General features: G+C 37.4%; 1 protein-coding gene across 1 annotated transcript in view; it reads right to left on the reverse strand.

Moving 5' to 3' along the window:
- LOC139445621 (leucine-rich repeat-containing protein 74A-like) overlaps positions 1-25,101 on the reverse strand; it is a 582,304-nt gene that overhangs the window by 545,629 nt on the left and 11,574 nt on the right. The window contains exons 2-3 of the mRNA XM_071226790.1: positions 21,311-21,354; positions 10,053-10,202 (exon numbers count right to left, since the gene is read on the reverse strand). Of these exons, the coding sequence (XP_071082891.1) occupies positions 10,053-10,202; positions 21,311-21,354 (194 nt within the window). The remainder of the gene's footprint in view (positions 1-10,052; positions 10,203-21,310; positions 21,355-25,101) is intronic.

Raw genomic sequence — 25,101 nt, forward strand, 5'->3', positions numbered from 1 at the left:
ACGAGTTTACAGTGCTTCGTTGCCGCTAACACTTTTCTGACTTTATCTCGTTCACCCTTGGTATAAATGACATCATTTTTTGCGTAAACATTCCTCGAATGAATCTCGGTCTTTGCAATGAAACAGTGCTACCCATTTGGTCTGTTCTCTGAGATCTTTCAGGACAGTGTTGTATTTTTGAGTAAGTATCCAAACGCTATGTTGAGTATGCCTTCCGGAGAATGCTAAATACGAAAGCATATCTTTCTTTTTTGTGAGTTCTTTACTCGCGCTGCAGTCATCTATTACGAAAAGGGTTGATTCTCCTTTGTATTTTTCGTGACATACTCGGAGACAGTCTTGTAAACGATTGCCCGGATCGACTCTGTGTACCCCGTCGTCATTCATTACCCAATCTCTCGATAAGTATGTTTTATTAACGCTTATAGTCGGGCACAGAATAATAATATGATCGAAAACGTCCCGATAATGACTTTGTAAAATATCTAGAATAAAAGCTGTTTTTCCACAGCCCGTTTGCCCGCATATGATAGCGCAGTGCGGATCTTTAGGTAAAAGATTATCAATAGATTGCTTGCATGAATCTCCCATTCTGTATATTAAGTTGCGCATCCATAATCACGTACAAATATATGTTTAATTTACCAGCCGATTCTTGATGTTCGTTATCTGTATGGTGACACCCTCGCTAGCATTTTCTATTCTCCTCCCACTGCCGTGTAGTTGGTCATCGTCCGTTGTTCGCATGTCTAGCCATAGCGCGTACTTCGTGGTGAGGTATTCACCCATCGACACACTCCCGAGAGACAGATCTTTCACGACCGCGTTAACTTCCGGGGATCGTTTTATAGAAGGGAGTTTTTTAATCTCATCCCACTGATGATACGCTAGCATTCCTTGGCTATATAGTTGATTAGGAACGCCCTCGATAGTCAATTCTACTTTTGTAATCTTGGGATTGTAGAACTTCTCAGTATTTCTTTTAAACGCATCGGAGGGGTCCTCGAACAACATTAAAATACCCTTCAACGACCTCGTGGGCACGTTTAGATTGATATTCCACATCGTATCTTTTTTGTCCCTTGTGATCTTTCACGCGATCGTACAAAATGGCTAAACTTCCCGAATAATGGTTACGAATTTGTCTGGCTAATTCGGGATCCGTTATCATATCGTACCCCAGCGAGATATTGTCAATGGAATAGCTAGCATCTTCAGCAGCTCTGATTACTCTACCATAGTCGTTAAAAGTGAGTTTGTATTCTAACCTATCGCCTAGGGATGCTTGATAAAAAGGCATGTGGGAATCTAGTAATTCAAAGTCTAGGGGAACATAGAATCGGTTACCTAATGCGTCGGCAACGGCCTTATCTTTTTCGTTGGTATCAACACCATTTTCAGCACCTACGCGCAGTCTCAATGTGTTCTTATTACAAATACCTTGGTACTGTAAGTTTTCCCGCTCTTTATCCGTTCTCCAGAGATCCATGTAACAATAGTATACATCGCTATCGTCAATACTCAAAACCTCATTACCGCTAATTTTAATTGCGATTTTCTTAACGATAGCACGACCTATGTTCTGAACGGGCTCCCTGTTAACGTCGGTAGAAGTCAAACCAATCGTAAATGCTAGTCGGACAGTTCCCGGAACTAACACATCATGTGCGCCGAGATTAGGAAAGCGAACCAGAAGCGTTTGATTCTGATCGATGGTACTAGGATTATTAGTTATAGTTACAGACTGACGAATTGCTTTGACCCCTAATGGATCTCAAAGTCTGCGTTGTGGGTTTAACTTGCGTCCGTATTGCGAAGACATTGTTATATTGAAAACATGTACCCTATGTTTAATATAAAAATGACTGATTTTGAACATAATGACTTTGATCTAGATACTAGTACCATCGAAGAGGGTACTGATGAAACCAGCTTTATGATCCCAACCGTAAATGATGAACTTTTACAATCAGCCGTTGATGATTATTACGATGCATTAAAAGATGATAAAAATTATGTTATCCCAATAGGTCGTGACTATTCAAAGTTTATGCTAGATAGTAAAGGAACATTGCGAGTGCGTGACTCTCCGCATATTGAGCTTATGAATTATAATACTCGTAAGCCCCTAGCCTTGTCTACTATAGCCGGCAGACATAGCCGCCAGTTTGTTCGTGATAAATTAGGTTTTGTAGAATATGGACGACTTCCCGCGAAGACTACTAAGGCTCTTCAGACTATGAGGAAAGAACTCGTTAATACAGATGATTTGGAAGCAGCCTCGATGGTGGCCTCGGACGGACTCGGAGAAATCTTAGATACCTATTACGATAATTCAACGTTACAGGTACCACATTCAGAGTTCAGTATTAGGGAATTACGAGGTCTTGACAAGGCAATGCAAACTATGCGGGGAGAACTCATCAATAATATAGCCAAGCTATCCGAAATCGACAAACATATAGCTCAAGAGAAAACAAAACTCGAACAGGCGGGCGATGAATTCAGTAGACGCCGCGTTGCTGAAAGATTGCGTAACCTAGTAGAGGAAAGATTGGCCCGCCTCGAAGCAGCTTCCAGTAATAGAAAGGCACTTCGTTCGCAAATCAGTCGTATTCGAGAAACTATCGATCAAGTCCTCAACGATGACACTACACTGGCCGATAAAATTAAAACATTGTTCAGAGAACAGGGAATAACAATTGCTAGTATTTTAACCGCGTTGGGATTTATCATATCGACTTTGACTCTCTCGTTAACAGGTGGTAGTGCAGGTGGTAGTACACCGCCTAACGATAAAAACGGTATAAGAGAGTGGATAAAAAAGCATTTAAAAGCATTAGGTTCAGCACTGAGAAAGCTAGCTGAGAAAGCCGCGGCTGCACTTCCAGGTATAATAGGGAGTGTTGTTTCCTGGCTATTGAATTTATTAGCTAAGACCACCACTTGGCTTAGTCAAAACTTGTGGGGGTTGATGTAGCAATTGCAGGGCTGTTGTACGTATTCGCTAAGAACTATTTAACCAAATCATGAGTAAGCCAACCGAGACTCCACCCACTACAAGCGCTGTTTTTTCATCGATATGTTGTTGATTTTTAGCCGCAATATGCGGTGACACTTGTGCATCAGTAGATGGTTGTGCATTAAAAGATGTTTGTGGTTTGACTATTCCCTTTTCGCCCGTGATCGTTTGCGTTATTAATTCGACGTTCATATCTGAATTTATACCTGGTTTTTGTTGATCGGTAGCGATAACAATTTTATTATTATAACCTATCACTTGACCGATCTTAAGTTCCATATTACTCGGAGACATGTATAGTCCCGGTGCATAAACAAAGTCCACTTTGGATTGAGCGTACTGTAATGCATCTTGAAAACGCTTTATAGACGATGGTATGTCAACTGGCGAATTAATGGCGTCCTCCACGTTTGCGACAAACTGTTTTTGCGCATCGAGCGCTGTCCCAGAACCGATAATGGACGTTCGTGTTTGCGATTGTGCACCGAGAATTGCCCATACATAAGTTCTTATCGATTCATTAACTCTTACAAATCCTGGGTTAGTAAAATTATTTTCCGTTTTATCATTAAGAAATTCATTCCAAGCGTTTGCGGTATCGTTCATTTGTATAAATTTTGTAACAATATAAATTAAACCACTCTTAAAACTCATAATATCCCCTCTCCAATCGTTACTATAAAGTTCCCAGCCTTTATACCAATCACCGGTTTTATGCCAATGATCATATATTCTTGCGTAAAGTTTGCTGGTACTATACAACTTACCAAAATTAACTGGAAGTTTATTAAGTACTCTATATACATAATCGCTTTCTTCTTTGACGGATTTATTTTCCTCTGTGTAAGGAACACCTAGACCATGGTTTGCTCCTTTAATACGCCAATCTTTACTCGTAGAAACATTAAATTCCTGACAAATACGCTCATACGCGGACCTATCATAATTATTATTTGTGGAATTCCACGCTCGATCCTGCGGTAATGGAGCACTAATTTCTTTAAGTATACGTCTAATCTGATAGTACACGTGAAATGACATAACAGACTTATTCAGTTCAAATCCTGGAGCGTAAAGAGATACACCACATCCCGTTGTGGCACACCATACGGCAAAGTTTAACTGATTCTGCCAAAATTGCATCGGATTGTGAAACCAATCGTGCACCATTTTATCGCTAGTTGCCGTGACTCTGTATTTTTCAAAGATATCGGGGAATTTAACTAAAAATTCAGCACCAGAGGCAGTTACTATAATCGATTGATTAGTAATGTAAGTTGATTTCATATTTAAGTTATGATATAGTATCATTGTATATTTAATATGTATGTTACACTCCCGGGAATAACAAATGGTCAGTCTATTGAACTGCTTCATACTATCGATAACTCGGATGGACAACTCGAAGTAGCTCTATGCGATGTAACGTATTACCCACTGTGGACCAATATAAATGCTACGAGAAGAAATAATGAGATGTTTATATTAGACGAAAACGACGACAATGTTGTTGACAAATCCATTACTATACCTGATGGGTATTACAGTGTATGCTCACTCAATGATGAATTTTTTAAGCCTTATGGAGCTAGTCTCACACAAAATGAGGCGAATGGGAAAATAAAATTAAGCGCTGGAAAAAAGGGTGTACTGATTTCAATGTACTTAGGATTTACACTTGGATGGAGAGGACAAGCAACAGTAATTATGTCATCAAGTCAGGGGCGTAAATTACCCGATTTAGTTCCCTATAAAGAGTTGTTCATCCATCTTGATCAAATAAGCACGACAGATAATATTCAACAAGAAAGCCTTCAACTCTGCTGAGATCTATTCCAGTGAAAAATGAAAAATACAATAGCGGTAGAACGGAATCTTTCTCATCATTACAATATAAAAAATTAAAGCGGGGTATTATTTCAGACCTCAAAATTTCTGTATTAGATGTAAAACACCAACCTGTACATATAGGATACTTAAGTGTAACGCTCCGTATTATAAATAATGGTTGATGCATCAGGCCCTGGAACGCTCAGACAATGTAATACAATTGCGCTTTCCGATCTCGGAGACACGGAAGGATTCGGTAAACCCGGTACCAATGGTAAGTTATACGCTTTACACTTACACGATAATGTATACAAGCGGAAAGAAGTCACATTCACGGGTAATCTGGAAGATTTAAGCGATGTCGACGTTAGTAGACTCCTTAAAACCACTCCGTACAATATTATTTACAACAGTGAGAATAAATGGACTATGGTCGAGGCAAACATCAAGTGGCTACTGAATATCGTCATTACCCCACCTTATGCGATGATGGGTAAGGGACATAATTTAACTAAGATAATAAATAGTGGCATCGTACTCGCGGCCTATATCCCGTCAAAACGAAAAAGTGTGTTAGTCACTCCCCTGCCAGAAAAACCAGGTCATATGTTATATAGTCGTCCGGCAATCCAAAATGTTAGTTTAAATTTGGTTACAGAATTCGATGATATTAAACAGAACTTGAGTGCAATACCTAATATTTCTACGCTTATTATTGAAGTCTTGTTCGGAGATGCACCGGTAGATGCCTTCGAAATATTACCAGGTCTATCGATTAAATGGCTCAAGAAACACGAGCGTCAACGTTGCAGTATTATTCATGTCGGTGCATCACCCGTTACATCCCTCGAGGGGGTTCAAATTATTAAAAGTGGTAGTATTTCTCTTTCTAAGATATTCTTGCCGTATAATATACATTTGATAAGGTTGATGTATACTCTCAAAACATTTAAGCAAGACCAATTAAAGACTATTATATATTCGTAATATACACTATGAGTTTATATCCAGCGCTCGATGAAATGATGGAAACTGTTGATGGATTTCGATTACATCAAATAAAAAACATAAAACATCGAATAGAAAAGGATAGGGAGTTGAGACTTGGATTGTATAAAAAGTATCGCAGAGCCGTGAATGCTCTGGACGGAGTTGACACCGCTCTTGTAGTGGCTGGCATGGGACTCGGTGTAGCCGGTGTCGGTTTACTATCAACTATAATCGCCGTGCCTATCGTGCTCGGCATAGAAATAGCGGCTGGAGCCTCGGGACTGGCAGGAATAGCGATAAAATTCATTTCTCGTAGGTTGCAAAAGAAAGCATTAAAACACGATAGTATTCGGATACTCGCCGATGCAAAGTTGAACAGCATCGAGGATCATATTTCAACAGCAGTGGCCGATTGTAAGATATCCGAGGAGGAGTTTCGTTTAGTGCTGTCGGAACTCACCAAATACAATGAAATGAAGCAGGAGATTCGATCAAATTCTCGTAAGACCAATGGTATTAGCGAAGACGATAACAAAAAGTTTACAGAACAAGGGAGGCAACAAGCATGTCAATTATTCCGTGCCAAAACCAAAGAACTGGTTGGAGATTAAAAATATCGTGTGATTACATTTAGACAAATGCTTACATAAATATATAATAATGGAAAAAACTATTAAATGGAGAGAATTACCACAAGGTTTTTATTATATCAGTGATGTCAAACCAACCAAATACGGTAATCAATTGTTTCTTATCAATTTACAAAAAGAGTGTAGTTATATAGTCTGGTCTCCTAGTAAAATGAAGGAAGAACTTAATAAAAATGTTGAATATCGCTTTATCGATAAAAATAATGAAGAATATTTTTATTACCATTTAGACTCATCTAAAGCAATGATTGGACCCAGGTATTGGTGATCTGGAGCTGAATCTCATGACTATCGTTGAATCGCATAATCATTTTGGCATAAAAAATTCCCCCTGTAGTAGCAGTATAGGTATATGAATCCAGCTCCAGTGGAAGTGGTCCAGAACCCCTATTACCTATACTACTAGAATAGTTTCTGCGCAACCTGGGTTCCAGCCACTAATGCCTAAGTCCACTTTTGCCTACAGTTACTATTGCCTACAAATAAATAAAACAGTGTGGAATAATGCCTACACAATGAAAACAACATACCCATGCTAGGAATGAACTCTTTGAAATTTCTTTGAAATCATCAAATATCTCCTGGTGTATATACTATAACAACTAATGCAATGATGCAGAAATGATGCACTGATAGTAGGTGTCGCTGAAAATCACTGGTGCATGACTTTGTTTATTGTACGCCGTAGGCATTAGTGGCTGTAGGCATTAGTGGACGAGGACGCCACCTGGGAGCAATACTGACACAAACGTGCAATGTCCCTTTCCCCATGTTGAAGCATATTGAGAAAAGCATACCTTTGTACTTATTATCTTTTGTAAAACATAAAACATTAATACAACATATATCCCCATGTTATGGGTTTTCGGACGCTGAATAAACATTCATATTTTTTTCACTTGAACAACTGTAAAACATCTCATTCACTTATAAAAGACACTTTATCATAAAAAAGTCATTATTGGATTATTAACAATTTCTGTGTGACGCCTCCCCCCCCACCCGTTATAGTGCAAGTATTCAGGATAGAAAAGTATGATGTCCGGAAATGATCCCATGATTGTGTGATGAATAATAATTAAGGCATGTTTGATGCTGAAAATTTGAAAACAGGACAATCCGCAACGGTTGTCCGACAACACGATATTTTCGGAGTATTTTTAAAAAAATATCTTTCATTATATTTTGAAGAGGATTTTTCCAAGGACTGCCGTTTTTTAAAAAAACACGATTTTCCGCGTTCCGCCTAGATTTGACATTATAACAATGTTTTCCCTACAATTAAACCGACACCTCAGAACAAACCAAATTCAACGCTTTAAATTAATAATAAAATAGTTTTCATCCTCTGTGCAATCCACACTGTTGGCTAATCTGCCAGGTGCACGAGAGCATGTTACAAATCACATCGCGGCCTCCCCGTACAAACGAATCCAAGCTCAGCACAAATTGATTTCAACACTTTCAAAACAGAAGTCACCGCCAATCACCCCCGACAGCTTATCCTCTCTGTGCATTTGACCATAAAGTCTACTCACAAACCAAGCACCGCGCCAGGAAAAGTACCAGACGCCTCAATCCCTTACCCGTCAATATCATTGCAAAGAGAGTATGGACTCCCGCTAACAGTGTGGAGTACTAATTAAACATTCCATTAATGTTACACGCCACAATATCAGTTTTTTGTAACTTGCTGATACTATTTTGCACACACAAAACAATTATCCTCCTTTACAAACATATACAAAGAAACACAGTGCTCAACTTTAAACACTTCAATTTGCATATATATATATATATATATATATATATAATAATTATACACAAATACATAACAATTATCTCCCTTTACCAATATATACAAAGAAAACAAATTTGGATATACCATATATACAAATTTGTATATTTTTGTATATATCATCATTCCAATCTTGTATATCCTTTGGAAATATCATCTTTCCAAAGGATATACAAGCTTGTATATATGGATTTTTTTTGCAGTGGGTTTATGTAGGTTCCATAAACAGTTTGGGGTCATATGGATTCTTTTCATTAAACTCATCGAAACGTTGATCTAGTTTTGTATGCCAGTTAGTGGATTCTAGGGTTGAGCTGTTTGGCAAAAATGGTATCCAGAGAATGTTTATCAGCATCCTTTTGGAGTATGTTTTTGTCCATGGTGGCTAGGTCTCTGAGATCACATACGTTCAATTGTAGTTGGGAGATATGTGTGTCCATCAGTTTTATGGCACATGATTTTACAGCTTCCCTTTTGGTTTTGGCCAACTCTTGATTGTAGTTGGTTTGATATTGTTGGATAAATGGTCTAAAAGAGAATGTAATGCATGTAAAGAGAAAAGTCTGATCCCCCAATCATGAACTCTAGTTGCATGTTGCTACAGGCAAAAATCCTAGATAAATCCCTGGGTTCATACAAGGTCACATTAACCAATGAAACAGAAGGGTTCATTCGCACAAAGGCAACTTCATATCAGGTGCAACAACATAGTGCACTGGTGGCTAGTCGCTTTCCTGCCAATTTCTCCCCTGTCCAGCTGCATATTTTTTTCGCAAGTTAACCCTTGCTCTTGGGTAGAGTCATATGAAAAGCAGACAACAGCTGAAAATATATTTTCCTGGATATATTTCATTCACTCCAAAATGATATATTACAATGACAATAAACTACACTAGATGCAAATTCTAAATTTAATATTAAAATCAATATACACACACATATCAAGCTAATCTTAAAACACTGGCGCTGCATTTCATCACACTCATTTTGTTGCCATCCAGTTTTCTCTTCAAATCGTCAAGTCCTTCTCAGCATATCCTCATATTTCTTCTTTTGAGGAGGTAGTTGCTGACCAACAGTGTACTAGACAAGTTGAGATGTATTTTGTTCACTTTCTGTTCAGCACAACTGAATTTTAGAATTTCAAAAAACATTGAGATGCGCTTTCCCAATCAGCTTCTTAAATCTCTCATGCCAACCCTTCAGATGGTCGTTTGTTCGCGGACCTGCTGTCTCATAGTGGATCCAGTGCTGTGTGTGATAATATACTTCTCTATATCAATCACTATTACAGTTTACTAAACATATGCATACATATACGCACCATGTTTTTTGTATAAATTTTGAATTATGTTTATATGGATGGGTGTGGTTTGTTTCTACATGCATAGGTATGTTGCCAACATTTCTCAAGCATTTTTTGGACGTGCATCTCCAACAAAGCACATCTCCTGCCTTTCTCCTGCCAATTCTATACATTAAACCATCAACACCCAAAAATCTGCCCCTCCATGCATGGGAGAAATTGGAAATCTAGCTGTACATTTGACATCTTGAATATGATGCACAAAACTGCAGTACATTATATATAGTTTCATGTTTTCATAACACAGACTAATGTTATGTGGACAAAGTTCTGTAATCAGTTGTAAATGAGCACAATCCAAGTTTTGGACACCAGTCCTCATAATCCCTAAAATAAACACAAGAAAAACAACAAGAAACTTCAAAGTGCACCATGATAACATTATTCCCCATTCACCTGGTTTCTTTTCTTCTTCAACATCAGTGTCATATTCCTCAGAATCATGTGGTGAGCCATCTACCCAGTTTTCGAATGAAAGGTGACGGGTGCCCTGTGAGATACCTTCTTCCTGAGATATCTGAGGCCCTGTTGTCACTCTTGGATTTTCTGCATGTTATCATAAAAAGTAAAAAGTAAAACAAAGACTTTTACTAGAATGTTTCTGTATATAATGCAGACACCAACGCTTGAAGCCCATTTCTGGTGTCCCCACTGTGATATTACTGGAATAGTGATAAAAGTGGCTTAAAACCACACCTACTCGCTCGATCACAACCAAAAAGAGAATGGCATTTGTGATTTATTTTCTTATAAAGACTACAAAAACACACTCCCGCCCTGATTATATGATTATTTTCATTTTGACCAATTTAGAATGGAACAGATGGGAAACTGAAATTACATACAAAAATAGAAGCCAACCCATTTCCATCCTTCCTTGAAAGTCCAAATACTTTGCCATCAGAAAAATGCATCATGAACCATTTTGGTATTATCATCAGGTTGACCCCACACATATCCAAAGCAGTACAACATAGAAAAACCTGTGCTTCTTGCTACCTTAATAACAAAGCTATGAGTATTTCTCGGTGAATAATTTTACTTCCAGGTTAGGAAAACACATGGCCAATGAAGTAAAAGAGAAACAGAAAGTCCTATGCCTCTAGCTACTGTAACGAAGCTATAAGCGCTTCTGTTAAGACTTTGGCCTTCAATTGCAGCATTGAACTGCCTACAGAGAGATCATGAATTTAATTTTTTGTCAAATTCCAGTCATATATGTGCATGATATATTGTTTACAAAGGCTTTATGGGAGTCTACTTCACAATGAACTTGACCTTCAATGTCATCCAATCCCATCACATGTTCCAAACTATTGTGGTGTTTCAAATTGAAAATCTCCATGCCTTAACACTCTTGGTGCCATGGGACCATATATTGTCCCTCATTTTTAACACCCTCTTAGTGCCAGGGTACCATATATGGTCCTTTTTCAACTGCAAATTAAGATGTCAAACACTGAGTGCGTAAAATCAAAATTATAACCATCACCCTAATCATCTCAGCTTTAACATCGTGTAACTCATATTTTATACAGCGCTATGGTTAGTGAAATATGGTGGGCTTAGTAAAGTGGTTACCGCTCTTCTCAACCTTTTTCTGCCATGCTGAACTTCATGCAAATGACGGTGAATCTTTTTATTATGCATCCATGTCACATACACTTAACTATTTTAATATCAGACAGCCAATTTGATCGCACTCAATTGTTTTTTTTGTCACTGCACAAATTGAAAACATCTACATAATTTCTAAAATAATGACAGCAATACCTTTTTACATTTGAGTTAACCGCTTATGGATATCATGTGTTGTAAAGTTCAATTTCGATTTGTTTTTCCTTTCACTGAAACTGTGACAATGGCGCTATGATTGGCTTGCTTAAATAGTATTCTATTATAGAGTCTAATGTACATGGTACATTCTGTGATTGTACAAGATAACCAAAAACCAATTGTGTGTGTATATATATATCATCAAATACACATAAATCTCCTCAGAAAATGGAATTTATTATCATAACATGACAGCTCGTATTTCAAACATTCTGCCATGGATATATGATCTAATCAATATTAGATTTCCAAATTAATGATGTAGATTTCCAAATAATAATATTCTCTTTGACTGAACTAGATCTAGTACAACACGACTGGGAAGATTTCCACTTCCGAGTGAATGAGACTATTTATCACTTGACCAACACTGTTAAAATATTTGGCGCAGTTTTCTAATTTTTGTATGTTGACATATATATATATGTGCTTTTCATATCTGTTTGAAGGTTTGATATTCCAAGAAAATAATGTGCATATAGTTGAATAAGGGAATGGAAAGTTTTACAGTGAGAAAGCCGTCAAAATGAATCCAATATTAAATAACCTTTTTAATATTTTAGCCTCATATATAAGAATCTTGCATGGTTCAATTTATAACATGAACAGTAAAAGTAATTAGATCTACACACAATATATTGATAATCAATTTCTGAATGATAAATGTTTGCAGATCAAATGTGAGTTGGTTTTGATGTTTTAAACAGTTTTCATTATGTTTTCACTGTGCATTATCTAAATTATCAAATACTTTGATCAGTGACTTACGCATTTAGTAATAATGATAATAATTGTATCCTTAGTAAGAAATAGAATTGGTCAAAATAAAACCTTGTCTGAAAGGAAAATGAATGCATTCTTGCGGTTCTTTTTTCACAATGTTCAATTGCATATGTTCCCTCCAAGCTGTAGTTTAGCTAGGCCAAAAGAAAAAAGGAAAGACATATTAACTGAAAACCATTATTATATAGTTCAATACCAAGAATATAGTTTTCCTTTTATGACAAATAATTCCATACGATCATTATCCATTTCAGACTTCTCCTTTTGTAGAATGGGATGAAATGGGAAATTGTCCTGGAAATAAACTATCACGTATGTCCTTGAATGTACGTAGCTAGTTGTAAATACTTCTCAAGTCCTATTGATAAAACAATATGAAACAAAATGTTGCAGTTTATGGACTAGGCATACAAGTATATTTTGAGTAAAGGTCTAAGTAAGGCAGCCAGTAGTATAGGTAATAGGGGTTCTGCCGCAACTCCACTGGAGCTGGATTTATATACCTATACTGCTACTACAGGTGGCATTTTTTATGTGTAAATGACTATGCGATTCAACGATAGTCATTAGATTAAGTTAAATTGGCTCTAGCTCACCAATACCTGGGGCCAATCAATGCTTCTATTAGTATAAAAATGATGATGTGATTAAACGAAAGTCGTTTTAAAAGAAATATCAATATTAATTAATAATGAATAAAATTTACTATAGCCCACGAGGATATTGGAAAGGTGTAGGAGCAATACAAAAATTAGCCACCACGGCTAAGGTATCTAAAGATGTGGCCAAGGATTGGTTAAAGAAACAAGCGATATATACCGAGGAAGAAGTTTGATATTTTTACAACGAATGAAGTTCATCAGGCTGACCTCTTGTTTCTTCCCCACGATAAGGTAAAATGCAAAACGTATAAATACGCTTTAACAGTAGTGGATGTGGCTAGTCGATACAAAGAGGCTGAACCATTAACCTCGAAAGATTCAACAGAAGTAGCTAATGCACTGAGTCGCATATATAAACGCAGACCACTAAATTGGCCTAAGCTATTTCAAGTAGATCCCAGTCGCGAGTTTATGGGATCGATAACAAAACTGTTTACAAAGCACAATGTCGAAATTGTCAGTGGTGAAAGAGAGGCCCACCGCAGTCAAGCTATCGTCGAAAGATTTAACAGGACATTAGCGGAACATTTGTTTGGCTATCAGTATGGGATCGAAATGAAATCCGAGCGATTGAGATCAACCAAATGGGTGACACGATTATCAGCCGGTGTATCAGCGCTGAATAATGAAGTGGCGAGATTAATAGGGAAGAAACCATCTGATGCTATTAAAATGAAATCCGTGACTTCAGAATCTTCAGCACCGAGGAGAGGCAAAGAACGAAAACTTCCGGATAGAGTAAGGGTAAGATATTTATACCAGCCCGGTGAACTCGAGGGAGGCCTACGTCTCGCAACCGATCCCATATGGTCCCTTAAGACGTATAACATTAGTCGATTGGTTATGAAAGAAGGAGAGCCTATTCTTTATTATCTTCAAGATGGACCGGGTAGGGCATTTGTACGAGAAGAGTTGTTCATAGTTCCCGACGGTACGGTATTACCACCATAACCATAAGAATAGGTAGTTACACCATCCTTATCAATCCATCTCTTTGTATCTAAGGGGGATAATGATGTCTTGTTCATTCTTATTCCATATATCCTATGATTGTAACTTCTTAAAGAGTTCATCTCGTGTTTGAACGTTCTACCGTTGAATAATGATTCTTTATACTGTTCGTGTTTGATATGCTTTTTTACCACATACTTCTTAACACCCTTAGCTTTTCTTATCTCCCAATTATCGGACTTCTTTATAGAATACATCTTAGGTCTTAATCCTACATACTCCGCTATAGGGGTCCCAGCACTTTCATCCTTCATCTTACCTAACACCTTTTTATTTACTACGCTGTGTAGTGGATTATCTTTAGGGTAATCGCTCGTGTCGTACATATCTATTTTTTCTGCCATATCATTATACACATCCTCGGTTTGTATTTCCATCAACAATGAATCTGTGTCGGTATATAACACCTTGCATCTATCGCCGTATTGCTTCTTAAGTTCGTTGTAATAAAAGTCATACATTAAGTGTTTTGACAAGTCGAGAATACTCATACCGACGTACACATGTCTGTTGAATTTTATATTACTCTTCTGCATATGCAACGCAGCTAAGTCGTTATCGAATATCTTGCTTCTGTTAAAAGCCGGACTGGCTATAAGTTTCCTGAGTCTCCCTTCCTCATTAGATCTGACTAATTTAACATCAACACGCTTCCTTAGATTCTCCATAGTTTTACCAAATACTGAGTTATTCATGAGTTGATATAGATTCTTTTCAAAATCCCTGGTAGCTATCTTTCTTAAATCTGTGTTCAGCCTTATATAGGGTTCCATCCTACTATTACCCATCAAGGAGTGTTGTTCCCTATACAAGTCCAGCCAAGAGGCGTTAACCGTGCAAGAGGTTCACCTGTAAACGGATTACTGGAAATGAGTTTACTATTAATGAATAATTCTACCATGAATTTGGAATTTACTCGATTCTGATTCTTCAATCAGAGGCTATTAAATCACAATAAACCCCCTCTGATTGAAACAGCTGGTTTGACGGCCGCATCACCGCGGAAGCTAAAATTGATAGAATAGTACTATTTTCAGTCATTGTCGGTAGGCACATTTAAATAATTATATCTACAATTACAGGTTACAAAATACACAGATGCGGTTACTACAATATTCAAAGGATGTGTGGCAATACATTTCGTGCAGAAAAATACGACAGAAATCAACAAAGGGAATGTATTTACGTTTTGGAGACAACAGAGAGCTTGGAATTTTGGCGCTTTTCTATATACGACTGTGACGTCATATCTTTTGCGTCACAATGAGCGATATGACGTCATAATGGTGACGTGCGATGTAGAGCGAAAGCCTTGCAAAGCTTGCTTTGTTTTCTTTAGGGATGCCCACCTCATGTTAGCTTACCAAGTTGACATGATTATATACTTTCAATGCCTGCATATGTTCGAGCGAAGTATTACGGTGTAAACAAACTGCTTGCGTATATACAGCACCATATTTTGTTCGGTGATTCCGTAATTCAGATCGATAACCCACTCAAAACACTGGACTCAACCCATGCCGCTTCACTCAGTATATTTGCTAACACCAAAGAGTTCGCGTTTTATTTAGTCATGGTAGAATGGAGATAAACATACTGTGTTTTCAATGTAGAGCTAGGTTACCTGTAGATTTAACCGCGCTAAATTTAACATTTGAACCCTCACGCTGCGCGTTCGGTTCCAAATTCAATTTAGCGGGGTTAAATCTACAGGTAACCTAGCTCTACATTGAAAACACAGTATGTTTATCTCCTAAATATCTTGCTTCTGTTAAAAGCCGGACTGGCTATAAGTTTCCTTAGTCTTTCTTCCTCATTAGATCTGACTAATTTAACATCAACACACTTCCTTAGATTCTCCATAGTTTTACCAAATACCGAGTTATTCATGAGCTTATATAGATTCTTTTCGAAATCGCTGGTAGCTATCTTTCTTAAATCTGTGTTAAGCCTTATATAGGGCTCCATCCAAGGGCTTTGATCGAACTTTAGAACTCTGTGTATTTTCTTAAGTTTCATACCTAACGATAGATACAGCTGGAGATTTCTGTAGTGAACTTTATATTTTGTCTTATCCATCAAATTTGGTACGAGTTTTTCTACGTTAGCTAACCTACTATTACCCATCAAGGACCGTTGATATTCTGACATCCAATCTTTATTAATCATTAATCTTTCGGGAGCTAGCGGATAACTGTTATGGTCTTTAGGTAACGAACTTGGATATTCAAAGTCAACTTCTAGTATGTACCCTTTATTCGCATCATTATTATGGATATTATGGATATCATTCACATTGATATTATTGATATCATCGACCCACTCAAAACCACCCGTGGGTAAAGGTTGACTAATAGCCCATCCGTACAAATTGTCAGCGTCGAGATATAATATATGCGTGTCGGGTTTACTCGGATCGTATCCTTCCACTAATTTATTATTAGCCTTAGAATACCTTTTCGCCGCCATCGATATACCACCTCTTAAACCTTTCTCAATAAACAAGTGCATATCGTAATCTGTGAGTAGTTTTAGTTCTACGCTGGTCTTCTTCAACAATGCATCCCACGATAGTCCGGGACTGCAATAGTACCATGCCGGGTCCAAGCCGTATTGTTTTATACATGTCTTTCTAAATATCTCGAATATATCGGCGAGTAACAGTACATCGGTTTTTAAGTACAGATCGTGATAATCACCTAAATTCTTACAACCTAATTTATCCCAGACCGTCAGAGCGTGTTCATAATCGGCATCTGTTATTCTAGATTCTGTTAAGTTACTATAGAATGATTCAAGGGGTGGTAATTCAGTTTCTTCGAATCTAGACCAATCATCCATATATTCGTAAGGATATACACCTTTTCTCAGCAACAAATGACGAGTTATCTTATCGGTGTATTTATTTGTTATCGCGAAGTCATCTGGATTGTTCGCATTAGCTAAATTGTCCAGGGAAGATAACAGAGATGTGAATCGTATCCCCTAAGGTTATGAAACACAACGGGGATGGGTATTGTTTGAGAATTCATTTTTAGTTTCTTCAAGTTACAATCGTTATGAGCGGCTCCCCGATAATTACCCGTGACGTGGCAATGATCTCTTACGGAATCCCCATTCAGGGGTTTATTACAAACATGACAACTCGTTGACTTCTTATGGGCCCTCCAATCATCCCTTGTCATACACATGGGTTTCTTACACGATAATTTTTCCCTGATTATTCTCTCTTCGTCTTGTAGATATTCTAGGAACTTTCCCGCTGCATCGTGACCTCTGTAAATCACGGGAGTGTTTGTTTTACCATCATACCTTACAACTATATATCCAAACCCAAAAGGAATATGTTCTTGAGTTTTGTATGTAAAACTATCTTTATTATTGCTACGGTCGGTATTTTCTATAGGTTTGATAAGTGCTTCGAAGTCGGCGTAAATTACATACGGTTCTGGCATTTGATTACAATAATGTTCAAATTTTAATATATTTTTTCCCTCTTTAGGCATATCGATCCTGATAGCGGTCTGTCCAACACCTCTGCAGTCTTCTTTATGGGCTGCTAATAGATCTTGTCTGCTGTACCCATGTAGGCATCTTTCGCAGAAATATTTCTTTCCCTTATATTTAGTTTGATAGTATAATAGCCTGTTTAAGCTCTTTATCCACGTATAATGATATTTTCCATCTTTTTCAATCAGAAATGAATTGATTCTGGGGATATGTTCCAGAGCGGAGCTTATCCTGTGTACAACAATTCCTTTAGAATGTCCGAAAACATTTATAGCTAAATTATTTTGCTTTTCCACCTTATCAATTTGCGATATTGGTGTAGGTTCCTCTATACCATCGAAGTTGAGTCCATCGTTTTGGGGATAGCTAGAAGGTCTATTTGCAATTTTAGAATCTACGGGGAACAATGCAGATCTTATCATCATTCTTAAACAGTCATCGGATTTATTTTTTACATTAATTATGGCTTTCTTCTTCTTATAATACGGGGGTAAATCTATATAAGATCCACCTTTGAAAGGCATATAATTTGCTATATCTAATATATATGCGTTTATAGTATCGGATTCAGTTATAACTTCTTGATGGCTACGGAAATATGGTTCGGTATATTCGGTGCTATCATCTGCGTTACTTTTACTCAATAACATTTTAATCGTCAGCTGGTATTTTATACTATGTAAATCATCTAACTCCTCGTTAATTTTACTCGATATGATGGGCCTAATATCGTTAACATCCATGTTGGAATTAATATCCATCTTCCAACCTCTTATATATTTACCAACGCCGGCGGATATGGGTACAAATATTAATTCTTGTTGTTTATCATCATCATTATCAATATCAACATTATTATCAACATCAACATTATCTAGTAAAGCGATCAATTCAGCTCTTCTCATTCGAGAATAACCTCTCAGCCCACTGTTTCTCGCTGGAGCTTTGAGTTCTCTAACAGTCTGGGGTTTGTTGTATTCCAAACCTAGTAAGGTAATCAATTCAGCTTTTCTCATTCGAGAATATCCATGTAGACCACGTTGCTTTGCCATAGCCTTCAACTCTCTGACAAAAACCATTGTGGTTGAATGGTATATGCAAAATGAGACAAATGTCTAATTGGTTGTTTTTCATATATTTAAATACGTATTCTCCCCAACCTATTCCTCTCATTGATGTAATCTCTCTTCCTAGTATAAATAATCTGGTTCCTGACCCTATCAGCACCGTGTTCCTTACATAAACAATAACGACCTTTGACCCCTATCCCGCATACAGAACACGTATAGTTTATGTTTCCGCGCCTGATGTAATAATTGTGTATGCCGCAGTAAATTTCAACACATAGAGTCTTCTTACCCATGAGAGTAAATTTGCAATTATTCATGGTTTATACATCTACCATATCATTTGTCTAAATGCAAATCACATCTACACTGGTGAGGCAGTCAGCCAACGCTATTTATAGATTAGCTAACTAGGTCATGGTATAGCTGAAAATCAATACAGCACTCAATCCCATAATCACAAATGTGACCTTGCGGTTCTTTTGAGCCTCTGACGGTGTATAAAACTGACTCATTGTTGGTCTCGGTATTGGGTCGAGTTTATTCCCATAAATGAGGAAGTATTCGTGCATGGCAGATTCGACATCCTTAAATGTTTGAATTGAATGTCCTTCCTGAAGCAGTTTTTCATGAATAAAGTCTAATCTCTTCATTCTCTGCCACATATATTGTGACTGAGCTGCTTGGAATTGTTCCATTGCTTCGTTATGTCGTTTACGCTCCTCTTCAACTTCTTTAGCGTTTGATTCCCTCATACTGGAAAATAAAAAATTACTCCCCGAAAAAGCTAGAGCATTAACAATAGCTCCACCGACCATCATCGCAATTGTTGCCATATTTATATGAATATAAATATTCAAATGTTTAATTACTTCATTATGTCTTCCAGGATAAGTCCTTGTTTGATGAGCATATCCTTCGTTGCCATAGCCAATCCAATATCCAGAACGGACATACTAATATCGTAACTATTAAAATCTAGCTTGGGAGGTGTGGCTTTAAGTAGTATAGGTAATGATGGTTCTGGCTCACTTCCACTGGAGCTGGATTCATATACCTATACTGCTACTACAGAGGGAATTTTTTATGCCAAAATGATTATGCGATTTAACGATAGTCATGAGATTCAGCTTTGGCTCACCAATACCTGGGTCCAATCATTGCTTTAGATGAGTCTAAATGGTAATAAAAATATTCTTCATTATTTTTATCGATAAAGCGATATTCAACATTTTTATTAAGTTCTTCCTTCATTTTACTAGGAGACCAGACTATATATAACTACACTCTTTTTGTAAATTGATAAGAAACAATTGATTACCGTATTTGGTTGGTTTGACATCACTGATATAATAAAAACCTTGTGGTAATTCTCTCCATTTAATAGTTTTTTCCATTATTATATATTTATGTAAGCATTTGTCTAAATGTGATCAAAAGATAGTAAGCAATTTATTTTTAATCTCCAACCAGTTCTTTGGTTTTGGTACGGAATAATTGACGCGCTTGTTGCCTCCCTTGTTCTATGAACTTTTTTTTCTCGTCTTCGCTAATACCACTGGTCTTACGAGATTTTGATCGAATCTCCTGCTTCATTAGGTTGTATTTGGTGAGTTCCGACAGCACTAAACGAAACTCATCCTCGGATATCTTACAATCGGCCATTGCTGTCGAAATATGATCCTCAATGCTGTTCAACTTTGCTTCGGCGAGTATTCGAATCTTATCGTGTTTTAATGCTTTCTTTTGCAACCTACGAGAAATGAATTTTATCGCTATTCCTGCCAGTCCCGAGACTCCAGCGGTTATTTCCATGCCGAGCACGATAGGCGCGGCGATTATAGTTGATAGTAAACCGACACCGGCTACACCGAGTCCCATGCCAGCCACTACAAGAGCGGTGTCAACTCCGTCCAGAGCATTCACGGCTCTGCGATACTTTTTATACAATCCAAGTCTCAACTCCCTATCCTTTTCTATTCGATGTTTTATGTCGCTTATTTGATGTAATCGAAATCCATCAACAGTTTCCATCTTTTCATCGAGCGCTGGATATAAATTCATAGTGTATATTACGAATATATAATAGTCTTTAATTGGTCTTGCTTAAATGTTTTGAGAGTATACATCAACCTTATCAAATGTATATTATACGGCAAGAATATCTTAGAAAGAGAAATTCTGTCACTTTTAATAATTTGAACCCCCTCGAGGGTTGTAACGGGTGATGCTCCAACCTGAATAATACTGCAACGTTGACGCTCGTGTTTCTTGAGCCATTTAATCGATAGACCTGGTAATATTCCGAAGGCATCTACCGGTGCATCTCCGAACAAGACTTCAATAATAAGAGTAGAAATATTAGGTATTGCACTCAAGTTCTGTTTAATATCATCGAATTCTGTAACCAAATTTAAACTAACATTTTGGATTGCCGGACGACTATATAACATATGACCTGGTTTTTCTGGCAGGGGAGTGACTAACACACTTTTTCGTTTTGACGGGATATAGGCCGCGAGTACGATGCCACTATTTATTATCTTAGTTAAATTATGTCCCTTACCCATCATCGCATAAGGTGGGGTAATGGCGATATTCAGCAGCCACTTGATGTTTGCTTCGACCATAGTCCATTTATTCTCACTGTTGTAAATAATATTGTACGGAGTGGTTTTAAGGAGTCTACTAACGTCGACATCGCTTAAATCTTCTAGATTACCCGTGAATGTGACTTCTTTCCGCTTGTATACATTATCGTGTAAGTGTAAAGCGTATAGTTTACCATTGGTACCGGGTTTACCGAATCCTTCCGTGTCTCCGAGATCGGAAAGCGCAATTGTATTACATTGTCTTATCGTTCCAGGGCCTGATGCATCAACCATTATTTATAATATGGAGTGTTACACTTAAGTATCTTTATGTACAGGTTGGTGTTTTACATCTAATACAGAAATTTTAAGGTCTGAAATAATACCCCGCTTTAATTTTTTATATTGTAATGTTGAAAAAGATTCCGTTCTACCGCTGTTGTATTTTTCATTTTTCACTGGAACACTTCTGAGCAAAGTTGAAGGACTTTCTTGTTGAATATTATCCGTTGTACTGATTTGATCAAGATGGATGCACAGCTCTTTATAGGGAACTAAATCGGGTAATTTAGATCCCTCATTTGATGAAGCAATTATTATATTATCATCGGTTGCAAATCCAAGTGTAATTCCTAAGTTCCCGGTAGGAACTACACCATTTTCTCGAGGGGATAATTTCAGTCTCCCAGTCGCCTCATTTTGTGTGAGACTAGCTCCATAAGACTTAAAAAATTCATCATTGAGTGAGCATACGCTGTAATACCCATCAGGTATAACAATAATTCTATCTTTGTCATGTATTATCATTATCTCATTATTTCTTTTTGCAGCATTTATATTGGTCCACCGTGGGTAATACGTTACATCGCATAGAGCGACTTCGAGTTGTCCATCCGAGTTATCGATAGTACGAAGCAGTTGAATAGACTGACTATTTGTTATTCCCAGGAGTGTAACATACATATCAAATATACAATGATACTATATCATAACTTAAATATGGAATCAACCATTATTTATAATATGGAGTGTTACACTTAAGTATCCTATATGTACAGGTTGGTGTTTTACATCTAATACAGAAATTTTGAGGTCTGAAATAATACCACGCTTCAATTTTTTATATTGTAATAACGAGAAAGATTCCGTTCTACCACTATTATATTTTTCATCTTTCACTGGAACACTTCTGAGCAGAGTTGAAGGACTTTCTAGTTGAATATTATCCGTCGTGCTTATTTGATCAAGATGAATGAACAAATCTTTATAGGGAACTAAATCAGGTAAGTCGTTAATACTTGCAATCAATTTTGAGCCGCGTGGTAATGTTATTGCCCGACAAAATCCAAGTGTGTATGCTAAGTTCTCACCAATATGTATATTTCATCCTTCATTGTAGATTTTCACTGCCCCAGTCGACTCATTTTGTGTGAGACTTATTCCAATAGGATTATAAAATTCCTCATTAAAATATTCATCATTGAGTGAGCTTATGCTGTAATACCCATCAGGTATAGTAATAATTCTATTAATTCCATTTTGGTCATCTATTATAAATATCTCATTATTTCTTCTCGCAGCACTTATATTGGTCCACCGTGGGTAATACGTTACATCGCATAGAGCGACTTCGAGTTGTCCATCCGAGTTATCGATAGTTTGAAGCAGTTCAACAGACTGGCCATTTGTTATTCCCGGGAGTGTAACATACATATTAAATATACAATGATACTATATCATAACTTAAATATGAAATCGAGATACATTACTAATCAATCGATTATAGTAACTGCCTCTGGTGCTGAATTTTTAGTTAAATTCCCCGATATCTTTGAAAAATACAGAGTCACGGCAACTAGCGATAAAATGGTGCACGATTGGGTTCACAATCCGATGCAATTTTGGCAGAATCAGTTAAACTTTGCCGTATGGTGTGCCACAACGGGATGTGGCGTATCTCTTTATGCTCCAGGATTTGAACTGAATAAGTCTGTTATGTCATTTCACGTGTACTATCAGATTAGACGTATACTTAAAGAAATTAGTGCTCCATTACCGCAGGATCGAGCGTGGAATTCCACAAATAATAATTATGATAGGTCCGCGTATGAGCGTATTTGTCAGGAATTTAATGTTTCTACGAGTAAAGATTGGCGCATTAAAGGAGCAAACCATGGTCTAGGTGTTCCTTACACAGAGGAAAATAAATCTGTCAAAGAAGAAAACGATTATGTATATAGAGTACTTAATAAACTTCCAGTTAATTTTGGTAAGTTGTATAGTACCAGCAAACTTTACGCAAGAATATATGATCATTGGCATAAAACCGGTGATTGGTATAAAGGCTGGGAACTTTCGAGTAACGATTGGAGAGGAGATATTATGAGTTTTAAGAGTGGGTTAATTTATATTGTTAAAAAATTTATACAAATGAACCATACCGCAGACGCTTGGAATGAATTTCTTAATGATAAAACGGAAAATAATTTTACTAACCCAGGATTTGTAAGAGTTAATGAATCGATAAGAACTTATGTATGGGCAATTCTCGAAGCGCAATCTCAAACACGAACGTCCATTATCGGTTCTGGGACGGCGGTCGATGCGCAAAAACAGTTTGCCTCAAACGTAGAGGACGCCATTAATTCACCAGTTGACATACCATCGTCTATAAAGCGTTTTCAAGATGCATTACAGTACGCTCGATCCAAAGTGGACTTCGTTTATGCACCGGGACTATACATGTCTCCGAGTAATATGGAACTTAAGATCGGTCAAGTGATCGGTTATAATAATAAAATTGTTATCGCTACCGATCAACAAAAACCAGGTATAAATTCAGATATGAATGTCGAATTAATAACGCAAACGATCACGGGCGAAAAGGGAATAGTCAAGCCACAAACACCAACTATCGCACAAACATCTACTGACACACAAGTGTCACCGCATATTGCGGCTAAAAATCAACAACACATAGATGAAAAAACAGCGCTTGTAGTAGGTGGAGTCTCGGTTGGTTTACTCATGATTTTGTTAAATAGTCTTTAGCGAACTGATTTGGTTAAATAGTTCTTAGCGAATACGTACAACAGCCCTGCAATTGCTACGATCAACCCCCACAAGTTTTGACTAAGCCAAGTGGTGGTCTTAGCTAATAAATTCAATAGCCAGGAAACAACACTCCCTATTATACCGGGAAGTGCGGCCGCGGCTTTCTCAGCTAGCTTTCCCAGTGCTGAACCTAATGCTTTTAAATGCTTTTTTATCCACTCTCTTATACCGTTTTTATCGTTAATCTTTCCTCTTCTAGGTTACGCAATCTTTCCGCAACGCGGCGTCTACTGAATTCATCGCCCGCCTGTTCGAGTTTTGTTTTCTCTTGAGCTATATGTTTGTCGATTTCGGATAGCTTGGCTGTATTATTGATGAGTTCTCCCCGCATAGTTTGCATTGCCTTGTCAAGACCTTGTAATTCCCTAATACTGAACTCTGAATGTGGTACACTGGCCATGGAATTATCGTATTAGGTATCTAAGATTTCTCCGAGTCCGCTCGAGGCCACCATCAAGGCTGCTTCCAAATCATCTGTATTAACTAGTACTTTCCTCATAGTCTGAAGAGCCTTAGTAGTCTTCGCGGGAAGTTTTGCTCGTCCGTATTCTACAAAACCTAATTTATCACGAACAAACTCGCGGCTATGTTTACCGGCTATAGTAGACAAGGCTAGGGGCTTACGAGTACTATAATGCATAAGATCAATATGCGGAGAGTCACGCACTCGCAATGTTCCTTTACTATCTAGCATAAACTTTGAATAGTCCCGACCTATTGGGATAACATAATTTTTATCTTCTTTTAATGCATCGTAATAATCATCAACAGCTGATTGTAAAAGGGCATCATTTACGGTTGGGTTCATAAAGCTGGTTTCATCAGTACCCTCTTCGATGGTACTAGTATCAGTTATGTTATCTAGATCAAA

Source organism: Haliotis cracherodii, unplaced genomic scaffold (assembly GCF_022045235.1).
Source record: "Haliotis cracherodii isolate W230 unplaced genomic scaffold, xgHalCrac1.p SCAF_6, whole genome shotgun sequence".
Taxonomy (NCBI): Eukaryota; Metazoa; Mollusca; class Gastropoda; order Lepetellida; family Haliotidae; genus Haliotis; species Haliotis cracherodii.